Source organism: Amia ocellicauda, chromosome 2 (assembly GCF_036373705.1).
Source record: "Amia ocellicauda isolate fAmiCal2 chromosome 2, fAmiCal2.hap1, whole genome shotgun sequence".
NCBI lineage: Eukaryota > Metazoa > Chordata > Actinopteri > Amiiformes > Amiidae > Amia > Amia ocellicauda.
The window spans coordinates 39,815,321-39,842,031 of record NC_089851.1 but is presented as its reverse complement, the minus strand read 5'-3'; the positions used below and the strand labels follow the sequence as shown (position 1 = coordinate 39,842,031).

At 37.3% G+C, this 26,711-nt stretch overlaps 1 protein-coding gene across 5 annotated transcripts in view; it reads right to left on the bottom strand.

The window, feature by feature from the left end:
- Positions 1-26,711, bottom strand: part of amph (amphiphysin) — a 92,619-nt gene that overhangs the window by 34,079 nt on the left and 31,829 nt on the right. For all 5 annotated transcript variants that reach the window (XM_066723523.1, XM_066723532.1, XM_066723542.1 and 2 more), the window contains exons 5-11: positions 17,706-17,801; positions 13,430-13,537; positions 13,124-13,209; positions 11,240-11,315; positions 4,352-4,434; positions 1,417-1,555; positions 1,051-1,179 (exon numbers count right to left, since the gene is read on the bottom strand). In XM_066723523.1, coding sequence (XP_066579620.1) covers positions 1,051-1,179; positions 1,417-1,555; positions 4,352-4,434; positions 11,240-11,315; positions 13,124-13,209; positions 13,430-13,537; positions 17,706-17,801 — 717 coding nt within the window. The remainder of the gene's footprint in view (positions 1-1,050; positions 1,180-1,416; positions 1,556-4,351; positions 4,435-11,239; positions 11,316-13,123; positions 13,210-13,429; positions 13,538-17,705; positions 17,802-26,711) is intronic.

Here is a 26,711-nt window from a genome sequence, read left to right as displayed (position 1 = left end):
AAAAACTCGCAGAGTACACACTTTGCACGACTTCTGTCCACATCCTTCTCCAGCCATTTAGAGTACTTTTCATTTAATAACCATATGTCAAATTCCATGACTTTTCCCAAAATGTATATATTTAAAACATATATATTTCCTCGTGGCTCGAGGACGGCCAGGATTCCTCACCCTCCCCAAGCGAAGGCTGTGGGATTCATAGTGCATAGCTCTGAGATGCATTAGCACGATAGCATTGGGGTTTCCAAAATTAGGGATTCCAAAAACAAAAAGAAAGAATGTGTATGAAGTTGTTTCATATGCAGGGAAAGCAATTATAGTGACCATTAATGGATTTTTATTTTTTTACCTTGGGTTGGCTGTTTCATTGGTATGGCAGCTGGTATTGGTATTCTGGTTTTGGACAGACAACATTTAGTAGTATGTGATTATGCAATGAGTATTTGGAATAAATATAATATAGATAGGTAATTGAATTTTATAAAAATGTGTAAGCCATTTTCATAAGGGGATAGAAAGACCATCAAACACTGATAGTCATAGATAGTAAATATACATTGTATAAACCTTTTATTGCAAACAGCAATGTATTCATAATTTACATATGCATTGTGTACGAAGGGGTCACTTCAGTTAACTGAACTTGATTTTATCTCAAAATGTGAATCTGTCATTTGCACACGTTTTCCAATGTAACCTGTTCTTGTAATGTGACAAATCTGTCTTTTTAGTTTTTTGCAAGTATTGGCACAACACTAGTAAAACATTTTTGTATCCAGACAAAAATGTCACAGATTACTGGTTCTGCGCATATTTTATAGCGTGATACACACATTAGAAGATACATGGTACAGTAGATGGTAACATAGATATGAGTATATAGAATATCTCCCTGTATTTTGTAATAAGAATATTTCTGTTTTGCCAAGGATTTGATTAAGCATCAATATATGAAATATATGAAAAAGAAAAAAATATGAATTAGATATTTAAATTGCACTGTTACTTGCAAAGTGAACAGAACTTGAAACTTGAAGAGGTGAAACTGACCTGTGAAGGCGTTGTAACGTTGATTTCTGGGACGAAGTTGTCATCAAACAAGCTGATGATTTGCTCCTGGTGCAGCTCCTTGGTTGGGGTGAGCTTTGGAGGGGGGGGGACTGGAGGGCCTTTCCTGAGCTGAAACCAGAGGGAAACAGACCATCCTGAACCTGGGTTGAAAACATTTGGCCCACTTAGAGTATAAAGCCTTCAGATTATCATGGCTTCAAATTGGTTGTTGCAAACAGCTTTGTTCAAATTATATTGAATTATTCAATCATTCAGATTATAAGTACATTTCAATTAAACTTCCGTTGGAAAGAAAACCAGCAGAGACACAATACTATCATCCCATGTGTCAGAGCTTTCTGTTACCTGTGATGGAGATTTGGGCCGTGCTGGTGCCGGTGATGCTGGCGCCAGCATGTGATTGGGGCTGGCTTCAGGGCTTTCAGGCGGTGACTCTTGATCTGGTGGCGAGGGCGTCTTGGCAAGCCGCAATGGTCCAGTATCACTGTGAGAGTCGGCACAGATGGGCAGTTAAATAAGAGGCCTCTGCTTCTTGTAATTGCATACATGCCTCAGAGGATTTAGACCTAGATCCATCTTCATTAAGAGTTTAATAATAATATATTGGATTTATACAGCGCTTTTCATTCCAAGGGACTGCAAAACACAACTTGGAGAAGTCTAATTTCTTCTACTACTGAAGTGTAGTCCCCCTTAGCTGTATGGCAAATGAAGAGAGGCACAGAAGGAGAAAGTCCATGTAGGACTCATTGAGAAACCCTTATCTGGAATTAAGCCATGACCAGGGTTAGCATCCCTACTCTTTTCAAAAGTGATAATTAATGACTATAGGGAGCCTGGACCTTTTATCCAAATGAGAGATTATAGTACGCAGAATAAAATTCAGTTTATTCTCCACATCACTATACAGAATCAATGTCCATCATTAATCTAAAATTAATATTTTTTAACAGCCGTAACAAAAAGAAGGGCTTCTGATTTCGAAACTGAAAGTCAAATATTCTCATTTCATTTCCTGTTCTTAAAAAAAAATTAAACATGCAATGTTATGCCTGATGGAAAAAAAACACTTCTCTGTGTTGGCTATTGTAATTAAATTAAATTAAATTAATTAATACATATTTTGTGAAAAACTTTGAAAGAGACTTAATTCTGGTTGCAATTCTGATTATAATGACTCATATTTTACCAGACATTAAATTGTTATTATTTCCTAATTGTCTTCCTGTGTGCTCTGCTCTACTTTTGTTTTAATTAAGTCAAATATTGAATATTGAAACTACAATAGCTTAGTAACTTTTCATACTTTGCGTTTTGACAGAATCAGACTGTCATGGAAACTAATGTAGTATTTATCCTTAGTTATATTTGTATATAACATTAAGATCTAATTATTCTTAAAAATACAAAACAAGAAACTATTTTACTCTGCAATAATGTTACACTTTATTTACTTCTTTACAACCTGTTCAGTGAAATAATACTACAGAGGTAACAAAAAGACACCTGGGACATTTTGTTGTTGCTGATGAATATTTTCAATGGATGACTTACTTTTTTATCCCTAAACAAAACATGACTTTTCCAAGAATAGGTTAGAATGTTACATTTATTTCAGATAAATATCTGTTAATGGTATGGTGTATTAACCATAGGAATATAGCAGTAGATTTCATTGCTTGTACATTTGATACTGGGACATATTTACATTACACAGTTTGCCTATTAAGTGATTTTATTTTGTTTTTTTGTGTGTTTTTTAAGCAGAAAAATAATAATAATTGACTAAATCTCATCCAATAAAAGTAGTGTATTAAATCTGTAATGTTTCAAAACATTAGATAACTGGCAAACCTAAGCATCAGTTAAGAAAAACCATACACAAACACACACACACAAAAAAATCCATGTAAAATTGTACAAAATAATACTGATATGGAACTAAAGATAGAAAGCTTAAAAAAAAAGTAAAGTTAGTCATTTGATGTATATATATTACAATAATATCATAATAATCTAATTTCCAAGTATAAACAAGGGGACACCGACTGAATGAAGGAACATACAAATTCATACAATACATTATAGTTTAATTGGCATTTTAAGCTTTTTAATTGAAAGGTATGGCTCTAAACACTACATCAGTAGATGGCAGCGTGCTAGTCTGGACTGGGCTCTTTGGGCATGAGTTCTTTGTTAAGCAAGGTAAATGTCTAAGTCTCTGTCAGTGGTTAGGAAGTACAGTTATTTCAGGTCCCAGTCATGACAGTGGTTGATAAGGTTAATTTTAAAACAGTGAGAACATAGAGAGAACATAAAAGCAAACTCTTTATTGCCTGAAGCCTAAGAACTACAAGCATTTCTATAAGCACTTAGATGTCTATAAGTGGGAATCTGGAGTTTTTTAGAAGAGGCAAGGAGATAAGCTTTTTGAGATTCATAAGGTCTGAATCACTTACATTTCTTATTAGTGGTGCATACGTGATACATTTGATGTAAAATGAATGTGTAATGTTCAGAATTAAGGTTAAGCACTTATTTCTGACCAACCTCTTCATTTGCTCCTTTTGAAAATCATTCTTATATTTATGGTTGAATTTCTCAATCCCAACTATTAAAATCCTAAAACCATGTCCAAGTCTAATCAGTGGTAATAAATGTTTCCTTTTAAAAGATTGCAGCACTAGCAGCTACAAAATCAATACAATAGTGAGGTTTTTAAACACAAAGAAAGGTATTTACAACAGTGTGATTGAAAATTGGAACTAAGGTCTGGACCAATGCTAATATCTTGCTCAACACACACATTGCATGATTAAAAGTCTGACACTCAAATCATGACTGCACCTAACTGTACCTAAGCATCTAACACCACACCATCTACTTACCACCAGTTTCTGTGACATGCACAAGAAAAACAGCAGAGTCATTATAGTTATTTCAAAAACTAAATCAATCACATTTTTATTGAAATGCCTTAGTTCAACCTTTCTCTGTAACATATATAATCTCCTTATGTAAAAGCAGGATAGGAATTCAGATGAAACTGCTTAGGTGATGCCTATTTATCATATCACCTGGGGCGATGTCCAAATTGAGAATATATTTAGGGTCTCTAATTTACACTTTGTGGGCACGTGTCCATATCTGTTCAGTCCAGCTATTCCAGCTTTGCTCACCTTTGTTAATACACTGTGTAACAAAAAACACCTTTAAATATTTTTTTTAAGAATACTATGTCTAAGTCTGCAAAAATCTCTGTGCTTTCTTGTTGTACTACCTTGGTGCTCCTTGGATGGTGAAGGCTTTGTCTGCATGTTGCTCTCCCAACTTGGTCATCACCTCATAGAGCTTGTGACACAACTAAAGCAAATAATGAGAAAGACAGAAAGCAAAGAAAGGGGTCATTAAAATAGATGTATCAATCATTCGAGAGATAAGTACAAAACCATTACTTTTATTTAAAGGCCAGTCTTCAGGGTAACACTCTGAAAGACTTACACTGGGACGAGGCTATGACAGATCTGCATCACAAGTTCTTTCATTTAGCAGTTTCTGCAATTTCAGCAGCACTCCCTCTAATATTAGCATGATGCACTGTGTGTAAACAATATACCCACGCCTGTCAACAGCAATGCATCTGCACAGCATTCTGTGTCTATCACTGCCACTGCTGCCTGGCTTTGAATGCCAAATTGAATTGAAATTCTGAGGTCAATTCCAATTCAAGTGTGGTGGAACTGATAATAAATATGAATTGAGAGAGATCACAAAGAATTTTAATTGATTTAATTGGAAATTATGTTCTTATTCTGCTTAACAACAGTAATATATTTGTATGGACAAATTGATCATTTAAATAAAAAAGTCGAATAGTACTCTCAGTGTAGCCTCAAATGCCTCAAACTGGTGCCGAGACTAACAGACAAACTAATTAGAACTTATGTTTCCACTTAGAACAATAGCCTGAGTTAATTTGTTGTTCCTCTTATACTTAAAGATCATTTGCATATATTCTCTATTAAAACTAATTTGTGCTCACAATGAATTGGAAGGAGCATAGCATGATACACATCAGCACTGAATGGTATTTGTTGATACACATGGAAGAGTGTTATCTAACAAAAAACCAAATCACCCATCAATAATTTCTGCAAGAAAAACATTGAAAATAGACAGCCCTTAAATAATTTAATTTGAAACTAGAACAATGGGAGAAGGAAATGAATTCCAGGAATTCATATACAGAGAGCACTGGAGTAGTACTGGTGGAATTGATGTGGAATTAATGTCTATCTACATTTAATTAATTGGACTAGAGAGGCAATTAAACCATAGGGATTGGTGTGGAAAGTTGCTTTAGAGTTGGATTAATTGAATTGACCCTAACCCTTGTGCCTGCCTGACAGTGACTTGTCAGTACACTACGTTGGGTGCTATCACTGCTACTGTTGTAAAGCCAATCTCCTTTCTAAAAACCTGACCTTTACTTGTCCTAAGCTTTGCTTAGGACATGGACTTGAACAGAATGGGAACTCATACCCCCATTAATTAATCAGGATAGCCTGCTTCAACATGCAACTGACCTACTGGCAAATCTGCTTCCAAATTATCTTAGTGCTCAGGACTATTCATACCAGCTGTACCCTGTAGTTATGGCTATCAGCAGCGATATTAAAGGACCCTCTTCAATGCTCAGCTCTCAATCAGGTGATCCTGGTATTCTCTCTTAGATAATATTTTTAAGAAGAAGACTTGGTGCCCAGGAAAGAACATGGCTGCCACTTGATCTTGGATCTATGACATCAATCGCTACATAAAGGTGTTGTGGTTCAGAAAGCTAAAGTGCAACACCATATCCTAGTCAGTCCAGCTCAGTGACTGGTTCACCATTATGGATGTGAAGGATTCATGATCACAGTATCTATGCTTCTCCTTTCAAGTAACAGTACAAGAAGTCTACATCTTTCTCAACAGTCTCTCTTCACTTTTCCTGTTAGAGTACTGTCATACACTCACAACTGGCTTGTCTGCAATCTTTTATTTTCCCCTATTAACTTTTTATGATTGTCTTTTCCTGCCAACCTATACCAATGTAGTTAATTACTTAGCAATTTCCTTTAGTAAATACTGGTTAATGTAAAATTAAGCAAAAAATATCAAATAATAGGAACATATTACAACAATACTACACTATAGGGCAGCCTAAAAGCTGAAAGCGCTAATGAAGACCTAGGTGGGAATGACATCAGGAGCCAAAGTCGAATGTTAGCTGTATTTAAAAAGAAAATCTAAAAATGCGTATGTGAAATGGAGATAAGATATGTATTTGCCTGTGAGCTCTGCAAATGAACAAAAATATACCTGTAAATTCCAAAACTACAAACACATATTAATGTGAGCTCTGGTGAAAAAGTTGTAAATGCATATCTACAATTCAAATACATTTTTTACATTAGTGTTTAACTTAAAAATATACATTTTGAGAAGAATGTTTTCATCAAGTTCATCACGTTTGCCTGCCATTGCAGCCCGTGAACGCCTTCTCAGTCACCCACTTCGAAATGTTATGTCACATCACAGAGTTTACAAGGCTAGATGTTGTATCTCTATACAGTTAAAGCTGTGAGACAAGGAACTGTATGATTGCATTTTAAACATCTTTGACATTTCACAATTTCTCATATTGTAAGTCTTATCAGAAAGTATTTTTAGGTTTGGAATATATATATATATATATATACACCGATCAGCCATAACATTACAACCACCTGCCTAATATTATGTAGGTCCCCCTTTTGCCGCCAAAACAGCCCTGACCCGTTGAGGCATGGACTCCACTAGACCTCTGAAGGTGTGCTGTGGTATCTGGCACCAAGACGTTAGCAGCAGATCCTTTAAGTCCTGTAAGTTGTGAGGTCGGGCCTCCATGGATCGGACTTGTTTGTCCAGCACATCCCACAGATGCTCGATTGGATTGAGATCTGGGGAATTTGGAGGCCAAGTCAACACCTTGAACTCGTGAATCATCAGACCAGGCCACCTTCTTCCATCGCTCCGTGGTCCAGTTCTGATGCTCACGTGCCCATTGTAGCCGTTTTTGGCAGTGGACAGGGGTCAGCATGGGCACCCTGACTGGTCTGCGGCTACGCAGCCCCATATGCAACAAACTGTGATGCACTGTGTGTTCTGACACCTTTCTATCAGAACCAGCATTCACTTTTTCAGCAATTTGAGCTACAGTAGCTCGTCTGTTGGATCGGAACACAATGGCCAGCCTTCGCTGCCCACATGCATCAATGAGACTTGGCCGTCCATGACCCTGTCGCCGGTTCACCGCTTTTCCTTCCTTGGACCACTTTTGATAGGTACTGACCACTGCAGACCAGGAACACCCCACAAGAGCTGCAGTTTTGGAGATGCTCTGACCCAGTCGTCTAGCCATCACAATGCGGCCCTTGTCAGAGTCTCTTGCCCATTCTTTGAAACTTGCAGATTTAAGTATGCATTGCAATTAAATTACTTTTGATCAAATAACTTTATATAAATGATTCAAAAGCTGCTGGTTTTTCTCACCTCTGTGAAGTTGGCACCCCATGTGTTCAGAATATGAATCAAAACATATGCATTCATTTGTGCTGCATTTGTGCTGATTTGTGCCACAAAAATCATCGTTTGTGCCGGCTTCTCAAGATAATAAAGATTATATTTTATGAGCTGTGATGTCACTCAGTACCCCATCAACGTCCAAATCGCACCAAAATAGTCTCTTTCGTTTGTGCTACGTTTGTGCCGTTAAAAGATACATTTGTGCTATTTTATTTCTCGAGTTATTAAGCGATACTTTTTTAATGAGTGACGTCACTCAGCACCCCATCGATGTCCAAATCTCACCAAAATAGTCTTATTCATTTGTGCTATGTCTGTGCTGGTTTGTGCCTCCCACATGCACCTAAACCTAAAAGCATTTCTCTGTTCCAAGAATATTATTTTACATGCACTGGAAGACACTTTTTCGCAGCAGTCAAACAAGTATTTCACTTAAAGTTTACATTTAAGTAAATGGCAACTCCATTGGGCCAGTTGTACATCCCCTACAGGGAATCCTGTAATTGTGCATGTACTCATTATAAAAGTTATTATTATTATATCATTATTATTATATTATTATAACCTCCTTGTATTATTCACAGCTGAGTTGAGTAGAACCATATATACACTCACCTAAAGGATTATTAGGAACACCATACTAATACTGTGTTTGACCCCCTTTCGCCTTCAGAACTGCCTTAATTCTACGTGGCATTGATTCAACAAGGTGCTCAAAGCATTCTTTAGAAATGTTGGCCCATATTGATAGGATAGCATCTTGCAGTTGATGGAGATTTGTGGGATGCACATCCAGGGCACGAAGCTCCCGTTCCACCACATCCCAAAGATGCTCTATTGGGTTGAGATCTGGTGACTGTGGGGGCCAGTTTAGTACAGTGAACTCATTGTCATGTTCAAGAAACCAATTTGAAATGATTCGACCTTTGTGACATGGTGCATTATCCTGCTGGAAGTAGCCATCAGAGGATGGGTACATGGTGGTCATAAAGGGATGGACATGGTCAGAAACAATGCTCAGGTAGGCCGTGGCATTTAAACGATGCCCAATTGGCACTAAGGGGCCTAAAGTGTGCCAAGAAAACATCCCCCACACCATTACACCACCACCACCAGCCTGCACAGTGGTAACAAGGCATGATGGATCCATGTTCTCAATCTGTTTATGCCAAATTCTGACTCTACCATCTGAATGTCTCAACAGAAATCGAGACTCATCAGACCAGGCAACATTTTTCCAGTCTTCAACTGTCCAATTTTGGTGAGCTTGTGCAAATTGTAGCCTCTTTTTCCTATTTGTAGTGGAGATGAGTGGTACCTGGTGGGGTCTTCTGCTGTTGTAGCCCATCCGCCTCAAGGTTGTACGTGTTGTGGCTTCACAAATGCTTTGCTGCATACCTCGGTTGTAACGAGTGGTTATTTCAGTCAAAGTTGCTCTTCTATCAGCTTGAATCAGTCGGCCCATTCTCCTCTGACCTCTAGCATCAACAAGGCATTTTCGCCCACAGGACTGCCGCATACTGGATGTTTTTCCCTTTTCACACCATTCTTTGTAAACCCTAGAAATGGTTGTGCGTGAAAATCCCAGTAACTGAGCAGATTGTGAAATACTCAGACCGGCCCGTCTGGCACCAACAACCATGCCACGCTCAAAATTGCTTAAATCACCTTTCTTTCCCATTCAGACATTCAGTTTGGAGTTCAGGAGATTTTCTTGACCAGGACCACACCCCTAAATGCATTGAAGCAACTGCCATGTGATTGGTTGGTTAGATAATTGCATTAATGAGAAATTGAACAGGTGTTCCTAATAATCCTTTAGGTGAGTGTACAGTATACTGGGTATACACTATGTCCTTTAGTAAACCTCCCTAATACGTTGCCTGTGTGGCCATCCTCCTTCCTCCCTTTCAACAGTTTGGGCAAATTGTTCCCATAATGATGGCTGCGTTATCATACAACCTTATTTTGGCAAATATATAGATCAATTTATAGACCTTCCCAATTGAGAAATGTAGGCTTGTGATAAAGAAGTTGCCTTTGCTGGGAGACCGCTTCGAAGCTCTGTGTTTTACAATACAGGCCTGTGCTCATCAAAGCATGACAGATAACACTTAATTGCTGGTTTTCACAAGGCTAGACCCCTTAACAGAAGCTTTAGCTAGTGTCTTCCTCAGTTTGATAACAAACATGAAAACGTGACTTACAACTAAATGAATGACACTTAGATAAGTAATTCTACTTCAAAACCACAACCTGGACAGGGCATGTTTGGTCTTAAAAACATGCATTAGCAAAAACAACCATTGGATCATTTGCATTTTAAATGCAATTCAAAATTAACATTTGGTAAGGGGATTATTCAAGCATCATACATTATCCTTCACTAACATGGTCATCAGACTAGACCCTCCAGGAAATTCCAAGGACGCCCCAGCCAGTGGCAGAATCAAGCTCCTAGCAGGCTTGGTCTATATTCTTAAATCCAAAACTAAAGAGGCAAATAATTAGAGCTGACCTTAAAAACACAACAATAATGCAATATGTCATCCCACCATCTATACTCCATTTGTAGAATAGAAATTGGCCAAACACATTAACAAAATCAACCACAAGTCATAAAGGCTCAAGACTTCCCACGTGCACTAAATCTAAACCTAAACCTAAAAGCACTTCTCTGTTCCAAGAATATTATTTGAGTAGCTCTGGAAGACGGTCACAAAAGTATTTTAACTGAAGTAAAGGCTTTCATTCTACATTAATGGAAAGCAGACGGAGCTTATGTAGCATATCAAGGTGAATTCAAACCATGCTGATACAGGATGCTCCTCCGAGCATTCCACACCACACAACTCCACCCAGCAGAGGATATAATCAGCTATGCCAAAAGGCCGGTTTCCCAACACTGGAGATAATACACTCTACTAATTTCACAGAAGGGGTTACATCACCATAACAAGCTCATAAACACAATGAGCCAATGAGTCACATACAGTTCTGGAAAAAATTAAGAGACCACTTAACATTGGTCTCTTACTTTTTTCCAGAGCTGTAGATCTGATCTGAAATACAATTATTCAGTGATCAAATTAGGCATTGATTCCTAATGTCTTAATATACATTCCTCTTGGTTTCTATTATTTAGAAAGGTAATGTTACCTGAGTATTATATTGAATATTATATTGGTTCAGAATCTTTAAGACCTTGGATTTACATTTGACAACACCAAGGAGAGGATATGAGTGCTCCCTGTGTTGAAGAATACTGTCTTTCTGTACCTGGCCTGGAGCCTGTATGGGTGTACAGTGTGAGGACACATAAGGCCTGACCTCCGGCTGAAGCTCAGCTGTTTGTGATTACGAACCACAGAAGCAGAAGTAATTTTCAAAGCTACTGCAGTCTGAACAGCATCTGCAACTGATTTGAAAGTAAATGTAAAAGTACAAATATTAAGGCTTAGCATAAGTATACTACTACTACTACTACTACTAATACATATATTGATAACAATTACAGAGCAATGCACCCACAGTATAAAAGTATAAACTCAATACTTACCACTGCTATCTCTCTGTGGAATTTTGACTCCAGGTTTGTTACATTTTTGAAAGTATTCACGTAAAAACCAACTCGGCTAAAATGAAGAAAGAAAAAAAGAAAACATCAATCACAAAAGCTTTTTTTTTGTACAAATTTTATAACTAATTCTCAAAATGAACTTTCTGCTTAATAGTTAGGTCTCCATAACTTAAATCTATATAGATAATGTATATATTAAGGCCCTTCAACATTGGACATGGGTGACACAAGCGAGTGCATTTCAAAGGAACTACACACCAGACACATACATTTGGGGTGGCTAAATTATAAATTGTCCCTTTTTATCTTTTCTTTTCATTTAAGGAAAATTAGTCAATTAAAAAATAATCATTAGGCCCTAATCTTGACTGTCTAACCATCTTGTTCTCTCTTTGCTGGTGATGGTTCCAGGCCGAACCCTGCGATTCCCCTGAATATAATCCTTCCCCCCATATCAATCAGCCAGTGGCATTAATGGCGTTTCATCCTCCTCCACTTCTCCTCAGATGATGATCACTGTCTGCTCTCGCTGTGTCCTGTTTGGGCACTGTGGTGCTGTAGGGATTATACATCACATGGACCAGTTGTGTGTTATGGTTAAAGATTACTGGGGAAGGCCCTGTTAGAGCAGTGCCTGTCCCATTGCATTGTGGGTACAATTGCCAAAGTCTGCGAGTTGGCGAGTCCTACAGTGCCAGAGCACTCAACCCCAGGTGTTGGGGGCCCATCAGACTGACATTTGTGCTGATGTGAGCTGGGCTCCTTGCACACATTGATTCAATTTTACAGCTTTGTGTGACGGGCCTGTATAGGGAATCCGGCGCTGGCTGCAGTTGAGCCTCGGTAGCTTGCTGGCTCACGGAATCTGGTACATGATGCAATCATTCTCATAGTCGCTTTGAGTGTTATTCCCTTTTACAGATAACCGGGATTGCATCTGCAACCTATCATTATAAAGCCAAGTGCCAGAGGACATAACGTGCTAGTTATAGTATAGCCAATAAAAATGCATTTTATTTTATTCCTTTTTGGTTTTTTGTCATCATGTCTGGTGTGGAGCAATGTTATTATCTCGTGTCACTCTGCCCATTGTGGATGAGAGTTTAAATCAAACATAGCTCTTTAGTAAAATATGGACAAACATTTGCACACTACTAAAGTATAGAGAAAAATTAACACATGGATCAAATGTTAATTCTGAATTGTACAAAATAAGACATGAAGGGGCTACACATTTTGTGAAATCCTTGATTTCCCATTCTTTGCGATAAAGGAACATTTGTGCAACACCCTGCATTTAGCATTTAGTAAAAAGGGGAATAAAGATTTATTTGAGATGTCTGTTTACTAAATATTTGCATGTGATATATTCCTGAATAACACTATAATTCAGTAACAATTTTAAGCAAGAATAAATTATAGTATAAAATAAAATAAAAGGATATAAATAACTTCAACCATAACCTTTATGGGCTGTGAATCAGGAATGTCCTTGAGGCAGTGTGAGGGAGAATGTAGACATCTAAGGTTATGTAACAGTTCCTGCTCTCTCCTATTCACTACTGCTTGGACGTTTACATTAAAATACATTTTCTTTTCAGCTGCTCTAAAATTTTAATCCACCCAACTTTAAAATAACAAATAAAAAAACAGATTATTTCTTCCTTTCCAGTTTATTAAAAACTGAATTTCAGTTTTGCATAATGTATTTAACCTCCAGCTTCCAGGCATATAAATCATAAAACAATACTTTTTTCTGCTGCTGTTGTGGGATTTATAATCAATGAGTTGTTCCAAGTTCCTTGTTTTGTTTAATGAACTAATTATGTGTTTCACAGTCTCCACAAGCCAATAGCTTCCTACCTGTCCCATAAAGATGGAAGCTCTTCTTGCAAATCAATGTTGAGTTCTTCAAATACTTTCTGTGCTTTATTGAACTCTTCTTCTGCCTGTAATAGAGATAACTGCTGTATTACTCTTGCATTAGGAATGATTAAATCTCTTCCATGAAACCAATTAAACACAGAAATCAAGGAGAGCATTCATACTAGTGGACACTAGTTTAAAAATATTATAAGCACTACTATGTAATAATAAAAATAAAAAATAAAAAACACAAGAAAAGGTTTTTGTTTTGTTTGTTTATTTTTTCTTGACAAAAACTCTTACCTTTGTCATTTTACCATCATCTTTTCTTTTGGAGTTCTGCATGGTCTCTAAGTGATGTCTGGCACTGTCATAGTCGATTAACTTCCGACTTCGCTTTGCAATACGGGTCTGTTGAAAGAAATATTGCTCAACTTTCGCACAATTGCTTGCACATGCAGAAAAAAAACATATTGAATAGTTTCCATAGCAATAAAACCTCAGGGAAAGTGACACACACTCAAGCATCTATGTAATGTGTGGTTTATATACAGGGTTAAAGTGGAATGCCTTTGAGTATGTACACGCATGACGCTTGGATGATGTAATGGGACTGATGTTTTGTATGATGAATACAATGACCTCATTAAAAATAATTGCACATAAGGGAAATACGTTTGTAGTTGTAAGTCATTTTAGGTGGTTTAAACATGTTTTTACATTCTCCCCACAGTGAAAAGAACTGTATGATTATTATTATTATTATTATTATTATTATTATTATTATTATTATTATTATTATTATTATTATTATTATCATAGTGCCTTTAAGGGGATAAAAAAATATAACAAAAACACCTCTTAACCTTGCTGCCCTTATTATTTGTAATCATTATATAGTAACAGTATGAGCCAAACCACAATACCAATACCATTCTCACATGTCAATGCATTATTGCAGTCTGATGAGGACTATGCAGCTTATCTTCCTGCTACTGACACAATGTACTGATATGTGTACCATAAGGCTATGGACTAATACTGACAAAAGCAGAGTGATGTGCCTGTTATTATAGTCCATGTGGAAATCTGTATCATCTCCAGGCCTATTCCACTTTGAAAGTGGTTTACGAGTCTCAATTGAATGATTAATTACTGCAATTGAAGTAAAGTAAAATATTTCGTAATATAATATTTCCATGTGTTATTTTGGTTATCCAGTACAAAGTTGTTGTAATTTATGTTCCCGATACCCAATAAGACAAAGTATCAAAAACAAACAAGATTTACATTCAAACAAGTTTAGGGTTTAAAAATCAATACCATCACATAGTAAATAGAGTAGCATAGAACATACTCAGTTCTATTTCCACAATTTCACAATGTATTTAATATATATATATATATATATATATATATATATATATATATATATATATATATATATATATATATAACACAGATTTTGTATAGAACTATATATATCATTACTTATTAATTTACATAGCGAGGTACCCTCATTCCGACCGCCAAGTTACTGAGAGGAACAGCACTGTCTCTAGATACAGCTCAGGCAGGGTTCGGGATTTGTGGGTATTACAGCAGCTAAAATAAAGTTCCCAGAAGCACTATTCAGCATTAAATTCAGGTAATTTGAAACATTATTAGGTGAACTGTGTAAAAATAATCCCAATAACTGTGTTAGATTAAGAGTACTAAGTAGTCAAAATCAGGGACATTTCTCCTCCCTTTTCCTTTTTCTTTTAAAGGCAAACACTCCATTTTACAAGTTATGATTTGCTTGCTGTAACTTATTTGAAAGTGACAATAGCTGCATTCCCCAGAATTTGTAATAGCTCACAAAACACTAAGAAGACTAACTCTAGCTCCTCTCCACTCTCCTTCCTCCAGAGCCGCTCCTTCTCATCCCTGGCCCCTAAATGGTGGAACGACCTGCCCACCAAAGTCAAAACAGCAGAGTCCTTGACCTCATTCCGGCGCTTACTCAAGACGCATCTTTTCTGACAGTAATATTAGTCCTTTTATCCCTGCTAGATAGCACTTCACAGTTTTATTATGATTCTTGCGCTTTTGATTGTTTTCCTCCTTGCTCCCTTTCCCGTAGCCCTTGACTGTGACCCTACATCTTGACAGCACTTAGCTTTCACCGTCCAGGATGTAGGAAGTCTCTTACTGTACTTGTGTAAATTGTAAATTGGAATGTTTTAGTTAAATTGAATTTGTAATGATTGATGCCTTGTATTAAACTGTATATTTGCACTTTGTTTTGCACTTATGTAGTAAGTCACCCTGGATAATTACATTTGTCAAGAAATAATAATAATAATAATAATAATAATAATAATAATAATAATAATAATAATAATAATAACACATAAAATGTAATGAAGGTAGGATAATGTGCTAGGCTTTTGCATTCTAAACAACATTTTTGACGTCACATTTTATTATGTGCAGTGACCTTTGAAAAGGCAGATTTAAATAACAGGAAAAGCAGCTTTCATAACATTCCAGTTATTTGTCAATAACAAAATAAACTGGGGGGGGACAGATGCATTTTAAATTCCACATTATACATATTAGTCTATTTATTTGTGTTTTAAAATGGAGCATATGTCCACAAAGAAAAGGTAGAGAACCAGCTATTATGATTCAATAAATCTGTTGGAAACACTTATATGTTTAGTTCGTGTCTGTGTGCCACTTTTCACCAGCAGTCCTTTCTCCCTTGAAATGATTGACTTTATGCTGAAAAAATAACTTTCACTGAAGTAGTTCAGCCCATCTGTACTTGATTAACAGCTTCTTCTCCAATGAAACCCTTCTGGATAGACATACACAAGAACTAGATCGCTTATTCACCTAGTTTCACTCATGCAATGCATGAAATAAAGCAAAACCTTTTACAAAAGGTTAATGTAATTAAAAAGCATTTAATCTAGTATTTTAACACAGAAAAGGTGTTTCATATTTTACCCAATATTGCAATTTTAATACATAAATGGAATACATTGAAAATAACAGACTTTCTTGTTTACTAATTCAATTTCATCGTGATCTGTGGGTCAAATTGTCACAGTAAAATATTATGAATCTTATTTGAACTTATTTGAAAGGCACTTGAAAGCATTGCAAACTCACTGTTAACTTCTGTGGTCTCAAGTATGAGTATGGGATTGATGGAACACACCTGAAGTCTAAAATAGTTGCTATAATACTGCTCTGTGCAGTCTGATGTAAGACAAATTCCTACAACAACAATACAAATAATGTATATTCATAGGCTATAGTTTTAGGAATGATAACTACTGAATGATCTCTACAAAAAATAATATCCTGAGAGAGAAGGCAGGCAAACAGAAGGGAATGTAGAGGAGAGGAGAGACAGAGAATTATTTATTGTCAATTAAAATAATAGTTATATAAAGGAAATACTGTAAATGTTTAGCTGTGAGGTTTGTGTAAATCAGTTAAGAGGAATAATATGACAGTCCTTAATTTATTATCCCAGAATGTGTAACTTATAAAAAAAAGAAGGAAAGTCATGTACACTTGAAATATTCCTTAGTATAGACTATTTAATGTACTGTATACGTGCACTTTAACTATATATAATTCATGTAGTAGGGGAAATGTCCTTTCCTACACATATGTTTAAGTAAAAATATATACTCTGATAAATGACTCAAAAGCTTTCCAAACATGAATTCCCCACTTTTTTCTGGCAACATGTTATTTTATTTTATTATTATTATAATGATATCCAATAAACACCCATAAATGCTCTCAGAGTAACATATTGTAATGACACAAAAAGGAAAATGTATTATTATCTAAAGCCAGATTAAATAGACGACTAAGCTTAGCGTGCATCTTAACCTCCCTGAGGTTTACAAATTGAAAAGCAGTCACACTCCCAGCAAAGGCCAGGAACAAATATGGAATTCATGAAAATACTCTTTGTTATTGCAGTCTCCTGATATATCAATGTGTATTATTTCTGTATACCACACAATTTCTTGTTGTGGGGGATTCTCTTAAGTAGAAATAATTGTAAACAATCAACTAAACAATTACCTTACACAATTTAACTCAACGTTAACTGCGTAGCCTTTCAGTATTTTTGCTACCGATTTCACCACTGGGAAACCCAACAAATAGTAGGAGAGGTGATTCGGGTTAAGCACAACAGGTTTATTTCTCAAATCAAAGCTTCTTGTGTAGCACACAGAACTGACCACAGTCTCTCTAAATTACTTCTCCACTTCCACTCCACTCGAGGGAACAAGGGCACCCCTATTTATACCATTGCACCCTGTCAAGGAAATAGTGTTTGAAAAACCTGAATACCCTTTTAGTTTTCAATGTTTCAGTGCACATCATATACAGATTGCTGGTATACATTATCTACAGGCATATATTCACTTACCTTTGTTGTTGTCCCGCTGGTGGAGATAAAATAAATATTGCAAATAACAATTCCACAACATTGTCAGTCAGTATTGCTGACTCCTAAATTGGAATTCAGTGTTAATAAAATTGAAATGAAATACTGTACTTTGATGTCAGGAAACTGTCCAAGGTAAGTGTCCAAGGTTATAAGTGCACCGTCAACAAGCTTCTGATGAAAATCTTCCCAGAGTGCATCACAGTTCTGAAAGATAAAAAAAGCATATTCGAGATATAATATAATATAATAATAGTCCTGCCATGATAATGATTGTACTTGTGTTCTGATTCCTTTCTGATGACTTTTCAGTTCCAGTAGCTGCCCACTTTCAGGAAAAGAAAATGATGGACCATATATTTGAGATTTTAAGATATAAAATAAAACCTGTCACTGAAAACATGTAAGTATCAAATGCATTGGAGCTTAATATAAAAGTTCAAGTAGGGGGAAAACAAATTAATAAGATAAACACATAAAATAGTATATTTAATTTGTGCCCTGTCAAAAGAATACTTATCAGCAAGAAAACCACAACACTGTTCTTTGTCTGAGAAAACATAATTAAAGAAGCTGATGTAAAGTGGCAGGGATTGGAAAGTTGGTCAGGGTAGAGGGCAAAACGGATGTAGCTGCATACAGAGAAATCCTTGAGGAAAGTTTGCTTCAGTCTGCAGAAGACCTTAGACTGTGATGGAGATTCACCTTTCAGTAAGACAATGATCCCTGAAAACACAGCCGAGGCTACACTGGAGCAGTTTAAAATCAAGAAGCTGAGTGTCCAAGAATGGGACAATCAAAGCCCAGACCTCAATCCAATTAATGAATCTGTGGCAAGCCTTGAAAGATGCTGTTAACCAACAGTGCCCCTCCAACTTGAGAGAGCTTGAGCAAATTTGCCCAGAAGAATGGGCACAAATTACAGGAACCAGATGTGCAGAGCTGGCAGAGACCCAGAAACACACATAGCTGTAATTGCTACCAAGGTGGGTCTACCAAGTATTGACTTGGGGGAGTTTCATAGGTTAAATTAACTTTTGTTTCACACTAAAAAATATTCTCCACCTTTAATTTGTATGTGGTGTTAATCAAAGGGAGAGAATCCCAATTAAATCCATTTTCATTCTAAAAGTACTTGGGGGATTCTAATCCACTGTATCTCAGTGAAACATCCACATTTACAGAATAATAATACCAAAAAACATGCATTTTTGAAATACATCAAATATATTTGTAACGTAATGGAATGCAAAAGGCAATAAATGTTTCTTTTTATAGTTGATGCAGTGTTCCAAAAAAAGGAAACCAATTTCAAGGTGCTACTGTATAAAATGGATTTACTGTTCTTTTTAAAGCAAGGGTGTAAAACATGCCCAAAAAGTGCTTTGCAAAAAAAACTGGCCCTTCACCAATATTATACAGAGGAGATGAAGCCATTAGCAAGCTGCCCTCTCTGAACAGCTAGTTGAGCACACTAGTGTGCCTAAAATGTGGGCTGTTTTGGGGAAAGGTCTGTTTTTATAGAAGAGATGGGATCCATCCTTACTGGAGGGGTTCCTTTACATTATCTGATAATGATTACAGAGCTAGCTCCATCAATAGTCATACCCTGATGCTAGATCCCTGCCTGGGGGCATCCAATAAATTAAATAGATCTGAAATGATAATTACCACAAACAAAATGATAAATTACACCACCCCATTATATCGCTGGGGTTGGGGTCCAATAAAAAAAAAAAACAGATCGAAAAAGAAAAGAAAGTCACACATACTGTACAACTAACATTAGTTTTATTGCAGGCTTCAGAAATTACTAACAGGGCAGCAATACATCCAGATATACAGACATATACAGGAGGCTAATAGAGTGCATAGTGTACCTGTAGTACTGTATTGTGTGATGTTAAATTATGCACTATTGCTTTACAGACAAGAATGTGTCATCACTATATACAGTAGAGTGGAAGTAACAGATTGCACAGGCCTCCTAGACTACAAGTAACAGTAGCCACTACACTGAATATCAAAAGAAAAATGGGTTAAGAAATAATGAGGTTAATTAAATTTAGAGGCATGCACATCTTTACTATAAAAAGGAGCTAACACTGCAACCGCAATATGTCTGAACCAGTTTTATATTGAGGGGCGATATAACAAGGACATGGTGTAGCCCATAAACACAATCATTCTTCCCAGGCTTGGGTATATGCCCTCCTCTAGGGGGCCTTGCTTCAACAATCTAATAAAAGTTAAAACTACACAACTGAAATGATTACTTCCTCACACTACACCCTCCGGGATTAAGCCTGCAGTCTTAAAGCGATGCAGCTTTAATAAATGATACTGTAACTGAGAGTCTCACCCTGACTGAAACCTGGCTAAGAACAGATGACATTATTCCACTTGTGGAAGCCTTCCCTGATGGCTTCTCTTACTGGGCCCATACAGTGAGGGAAAAAAGTATTTGATCCCCTGCTGATTTTGTACGTTTGCCCACTGACAAAGAAATGATCAGTCTATAATTTTAATGGTAGGTGTATTGTAACAGTGTAAGGATTTTTATATAACATATTCATATACTAACTGTTGGGGATAATTAAGTTTGGTGGCATACTGATTATTTAACCTACTGTAACCATGTAAATCATTGTATTGTATTCTTATTGTAGGATTAGCCTTTAACAGAAGTTGCAGAGTTAACATTGTCATATCTCACTGGAAATGTTGCCGTGGCAAGGGGGGCTGAAATTTGTAATTATTGCAGAAATATCATAAATAACATACTCGCGCATAACTATTTCTGTGAAGGTCTAGACAATTGAACTCATGGCCTTCTTGACTCTATCTTGGAAATGTCAAACTGAAAAGTCCCTATATTTATATTATATTTTGAGGAACAGCTCAGAGCTAATAACATAAACAATATACATGCTGCTCTTCAGACAAACCAGAAATAAGATAGAGTCCCACATCATCTACTACTAGGCAAACCGTGCAGCTGTGTTATGACAGAGTGTGTTATGAATGTTATGACTTATGAGATCGAACACATTTCATGTCTGCCTAGCAACTAGATCTGTAATATGTTTGTAATATCTGTATGTACCTGCCCCGGAACTCTTGGCAATCAGACTTCTGACATGTATAAAAGTGTGTGTTGTTGCAAAAATAAACTGAAGACAAACGATCTGGCATTGTGTCGGTGACTTTACTTCCTGGGCTCGTAATGCACTAAAGGGTTCCTACTGTTGCTGATACACTTGGGAAGCGATCCACATGTACCTGAAGGTTTTTGACTGGCAGTCAAGTTGTACCTTAACAAACAGTGAGAGACAGAATAACAACAACAAAATCCAGAAAACGCATTTCAAAAAAGTTATAAATTGATTTGCATGTTAATGAGTGAAATAAGTACTTGATCCCCTATCAATCAGCAAGTTTGGAATCTGATTGATTGATTGCTTCTGTGGACAGGTGTCTTTTATACAGGTAACGAGCTGAGATTAGGAGCACTCTCTTAAAGGGAGTGCTCCTAATCTCAGCTCGTTACCTGTATAAAAGACACCTGTCCACAGAAGCAATCAATCAATCAGATTCCAAACTCTCCACCATGGCCAAGACCAAAGAGCTGTCCAAGGATGTCAGGGACAAGACTAGACCTACACAAGGCTGGAATGGGCTACAAGACCATCGCCAAGCAGCTTGGTGATAAGGTGACAACAGTTGGTGCGATTATTCGCAAATGGAAGAAACACAAAATAACTGTCAGTCTCCCTCGGACTGGGGCTCCATGCAAGATCTCACCTCGTGGAGTTTCAATGATCATGAGAACGGTGAGGAATCAGCCCAGAACTACATGGGAGGATCTTGTTAATGATCTCAAGGCAGCTAAGACCATAGTCACCAAGAAAACAATTGGTAACACACTACGCCGTGAAGGACTGAAATCCTGCAGCCCCCGCAAGGTCCCCCTGCTCAAGAAAGCACATGTACAGGCCCGTCTGAAGTTTGCCAATGAACATCTGAATGATTCAGAGGAGAACTGGGTGAAAGTGTTGTGGTCAGAAGAGACCAAAATCAAGCTCTTTGGCATCAACTCAACTCGCCGTGTTTGGAGGAGGAGGAATGACCGCAAGAACACCATCCCCACTGTCAAACATGGAGGTGGAAACATTATGCTTTGGGGGTGTTTTTCTGCTAAGGGGACAGGACAACTGCACCGCATCAAAGGGACGATGGACGGGGCCATGTACCGTCAAATCTTGGGTGAGAACCTCCTTCCCTCAGCCAGGGCATTGAAAATGGGTCGTGGATGGGTATTCCAGCATGACAATGACCCAAAACACACAGCCAAGGCAACAAAGGAGTGGCTCAAGAAGAAGCACATTAAGGTCCTGGAGTGGCCTAGCCAGTCTCCAGACCTTAATCCCATAGAAAATCTGTGGAGGGAGCTGAAGGTTCGAGTTGCCAAACGTCAGCCTCGAAAGCTTAATGACTTGGAGAGGATCTGCAAAGAGGAGTGGGACAAAATCCCTCCTGAGATGTGTGCAAACCTGGTGGCCAACTACAAGAAACGTCTGACCTCTGTGATTGCCAACAAGGGTTTTGCCACCAAGTACTAAGTCGAAGGGGTCAAATACTTATTTCCCTCATTAACATGCAAATCAATGTATAACTTTTTTGAAATGCGTTTTTCTGGATTTTTTTGTTGTTATTCTGTCTCTCACTGTTAAAATACACCTACCATTAAAATTATAGACTGATCATTTCTTTGTCAGTGGGCAAACGTACAAAATCAGCAGGGGATCAAATACTTTTTTCCCTCACTGTACATCAGGCTGTGGTCGGACCGTAGCCACCAAGTACTCTTTGCCAAACCAACAGATAATTAACAAATACATTTCCATTTTATGCTACTATTGAATGGACAATAAAGTGTTATTATTATTAATACACATAATTTGAAATTCTTTAACAATAACTTAGTTCTCAATGTTCATTACAGCTTATAGCTATGTAAAGGCCTCCAGGCCCCTATTTCACTTCTATGATTACTATGATTGACTTATTATACTGGGAAACTTTAACATATGGATATTGAATATAACTCCCTTTATGTGAGTTTTCTGTCCCTACTAGAGTCCCTATCAGCATGTATCAGACCCCCCACCACATAGCGACAATTACACACTTGATTCACAATTTAATAAAATGACCCAAAATTCGGATGATCTCTGATACCTGCTTTATTAATTTCAAGCTGTAGCAACTGACAGACCAGAATGAAACACAAAATCTCATTATTTGAGTCCAGCTGCAATCTTTAAATTCACTACTTTGTTACACACATCAAGCTTTGTCAAAACAGTAATAACTGAAGTCAAGTTATTAAATAACTTTAACAATACGCTGAGCACCCTTCTAGACATAGTAGCTCTATTAAGAGCCAGAGCACTTAAACCTTGCTCGCTTCAAATAAAATGCCGTAAATATGAACGTAAATGAAGAACTATACAATTAGAAGTATACTATGTGGCATGGAATGATAGTGTAATGAAATACAAGCAAACTCTATCCTCTAACAGGTCTGCCTTCCATTATAATGTAATAGAAACACATACGAATAACCCCTGCTAGCCCCACTAACATATCAGCAGGTAGAGCTTTCAGAGGTGATCCCTTCCACTCTCACTTGTGACAACCGTATGGATTATATCAACACCTGCACACCTACTCAGCCCCAACCTACCTTGGTTTTATTTAACCTGAATCACCAGGAATTACCTAACAGTACTACTACTGGTCCATTTTGAAGTTGTCCTTATAACATACCGCTGAAAAGCAGGTTACAAGACTGTCAGTTGACCTTACTAAACCATGTTTTTCAATTGTCTTCTAAGATACACAGAGGGGTCTACAATCATACTTTCTATTCCATATACAAAAATATATATGTTTAGGACCAGGATAGAGAATCAATGCTCTAAGGCATATATCAGGCAATTCCAAATAACTTCTGAATCCTAAGCAACCCACGGACCTGCCCAGTGGTACTGACTACTGTACTTATGTTGTCTGCAGTGAATCCAACTACATACCAGTTAAGCAGTGTGCGCTGGAAAGCCTGGTCAGAACATGGGTGAAGAAAGAGCGCAGTGGGGGTCTTGCTTGACAATTTCGGCTTTGTCAGCTCTTACTTTCATTTAAAATATATTTTTCTGTATTTAATAAAAATAATTATTGCTGATATTTGTTCTACTGTTAATTATTAATGTTTTGTATGCACCTGATCAATATATTATTTGCATACATTTAAAAGTGGTATGCAACAACCAGAATGGCTAGTTATGCTGTTATACATTTTCCCTCAATACACAAAAGATTTCAACAGCTTGGAAGCTTGTTTTGCATATATTTTTTGCTCACATTTTTGTTTGATATGGTTATGCAAAACCACCCCCTTTCTCCCAGTGAGACTGTCGTTTTTTGACATGAACTGTATTTGTTTTGATACTGGGAAACCTCACAGGTCATTTCTTTTCGCCATTTTGTACTAGATAACTTTGATTTAGTCTAGCCCCAAAACTAATATGTCAAAAATTAGATGGGCGTTCCTAATATTTTTTTTATGAACGTCCTATTAATGTATTAATGGGGTGCTATCCATTATGATAGCATCTTAGTTGAGCAGTGATTTTTTTTTTTTTGTATATAGTTTATGTGGATCATTGCAAGGTCACAGCATTGTGAAACCTGCTCACTTAATGCAAAAATAATAAAGAAACTGCGGATGACACAGAGAAGCATGGAAAGATGTATTCTTGGAATAACAAGAAGAAATAGAAAAATAAATGAAAGGATCCGAGAACCACCTCCCAGCATTTGCTCAGGACACATCTGTTAGACTGTACATGTGATACTGCAACCTGATCTCCTGGACAGCTCAGCACTCTTACACACTTTCTTATTAAACTATGCTCCCCCTGCTCCCTGTACCTGGGGCTTAACTGTATTACATTTGTCACTTGCACTTGTTAGCTCATTTCTACTAGGATGTATGTACTGTATTTTGCACAGATTGTATTTACTGCACTCTGTAATGCTTTAAAGATTTTTCTTGTGAGAAATGTAAGTCACCTTGGCATCTCCTAATAAATAAATAAGAATAATGATCCAAAGTACGCATCCAAGTGTACGAGGTATTGGATAACTGGACACAAAATCAATGCCCGTCTGGCCAAACAAATACACGAACGGTGAAACAAACAAACAAACTAACTTTAAAACGACCATCCCTCAGTCGACAATCCACTAGCCTTATAAAAGACTACAGGAACCATCTTCCAACTATTTCAAAGAAGTATGTGCAAAATTCTGATTGTTGGGATGTGAATATATTTTAGTTGTGTTTCTTGAAAAGCAAATATATGATGTTGCTCTGTGCAGTGTTGTTAGATATTTGCATATTTTAATTTATTTGAGAAAAAAAATCACACATTTCTTCTGCATATTTTCTGTTAAATATATAGTTGCTGCAGGGAAGACAAATGCTGTGATTTTAAAGTACAGTACTGTGCAAAAGTTTTAGGCAGGTGTGAAAACATGCTGTAAAGTAAGAATGCTTTCAAAAATAGACATGTTAATAGATTATATTTATCAATTAACGAAATGCAAAGTGAGTGAACAGAAGAAAAATCTACATCAAATTCATATTTGGTGTGACCACCCTTTGCCTTCAAAACAGCATCAAAAACTAACCACAGTTCTTCTGTGGATTTAGGCAGCCTCAGTTGCTTCTCTCTCCTCATGTAATCCCAGACAGACTCGATGATGTTGAGATCAGGGCTCTGTGGGGGCCATACTATCACTTCCAGGACTCCTTGTTCTTCTTTACGCTGAAGATAGTTCTTAATGACTGTCGCTGTATGTTTGGGGTCGTTGACATGCTGCAGAATAAATTTTGGGCCAATCAGATGCCTCTCTGATGGTATTGCATGATGGATAAGTATCTGCCTGTACTTCTCATCATTGATCATTAATTCTGACCAAATCCCCAACTCCATTTGGAGAAATGCAGCCCCAAACTTGCAAGGAACCTCCACCATGCTTCACTGTTGCCTGCAGACACTCATTTGTGTACCGCTCTCCAGCCCTTCGGCGAACAAACTGCCTTCTGTTATAGCCAAATATTTCACATTTTGACTAATCAGTCCATAGCACCTGCTGCCATTTTTCTGCACCCCAGTTCCTGTGTTTTCGTGCATAGTTGAGTCACTTGGCCTTGTTGCCACGTTGGAGGTTTGGCAAGTCTTCCATGAAGGCCACTTCTGACCAGACTTATCCAGACAGTAGATGGTGTACCAGGGTCCCACTGTTTTCTGCCAGTTCTGAGCCGATGGCACTGCTGGACATCTTCCGATTGCGAAGGTAAGTAAGCATGATGCGTCTTTCATCTGCTGCAGTAAGTTTCCTTGGCCGACCACTGCGTCTACGGTCCTCAACGTTGCCCGTATCTTTGTTCTTCTTCAAAAGAGCTTGGACAGCACATCTGGAAACCCCTGTCTGCCTTGAAATGTCTGCCTGGAAGAGACCTTGCTGATGCAGTATAACTACCTTGTGTCTTGTTGCTGTGCTCAGTCTTGCCATGGTGTAGGACTTTTGACAGTAATCTGTCTTCAGCAACCTCACCTTGTTAGCTGAGTTTGGCTGTTCCTCACCCAGTTTTATTCCTGCTACACAGCAGTTTCTGTTTCAGTTAATGATTGTGTTTCAACCTACATATTGAATTGATGATCATTAGCACCTGTTTGGTATAATTGTTTAATCATACACCTGACTATATGCCTACAAAATCCCTGACTTTGTGCAAGTGTACCTAGAGGAATTGATGCTGTTTTGAAGGCAAAGGGTGGTCACACCAAATATGAATTTAATGTAGATTTTTCTTCAGTTTACTCACATTGCATTGAGTTAATTGATAAATATAATCTATTAGCATGTCTATTACTGAAAGCATTTTTACGTTACAGCATTTTGTCACACCTGCCTAAAACTTTTGCATAGTACTGTATACTCTCTATTTCCATTAAAACATTGAAATAAAATGTATTCAGCCTT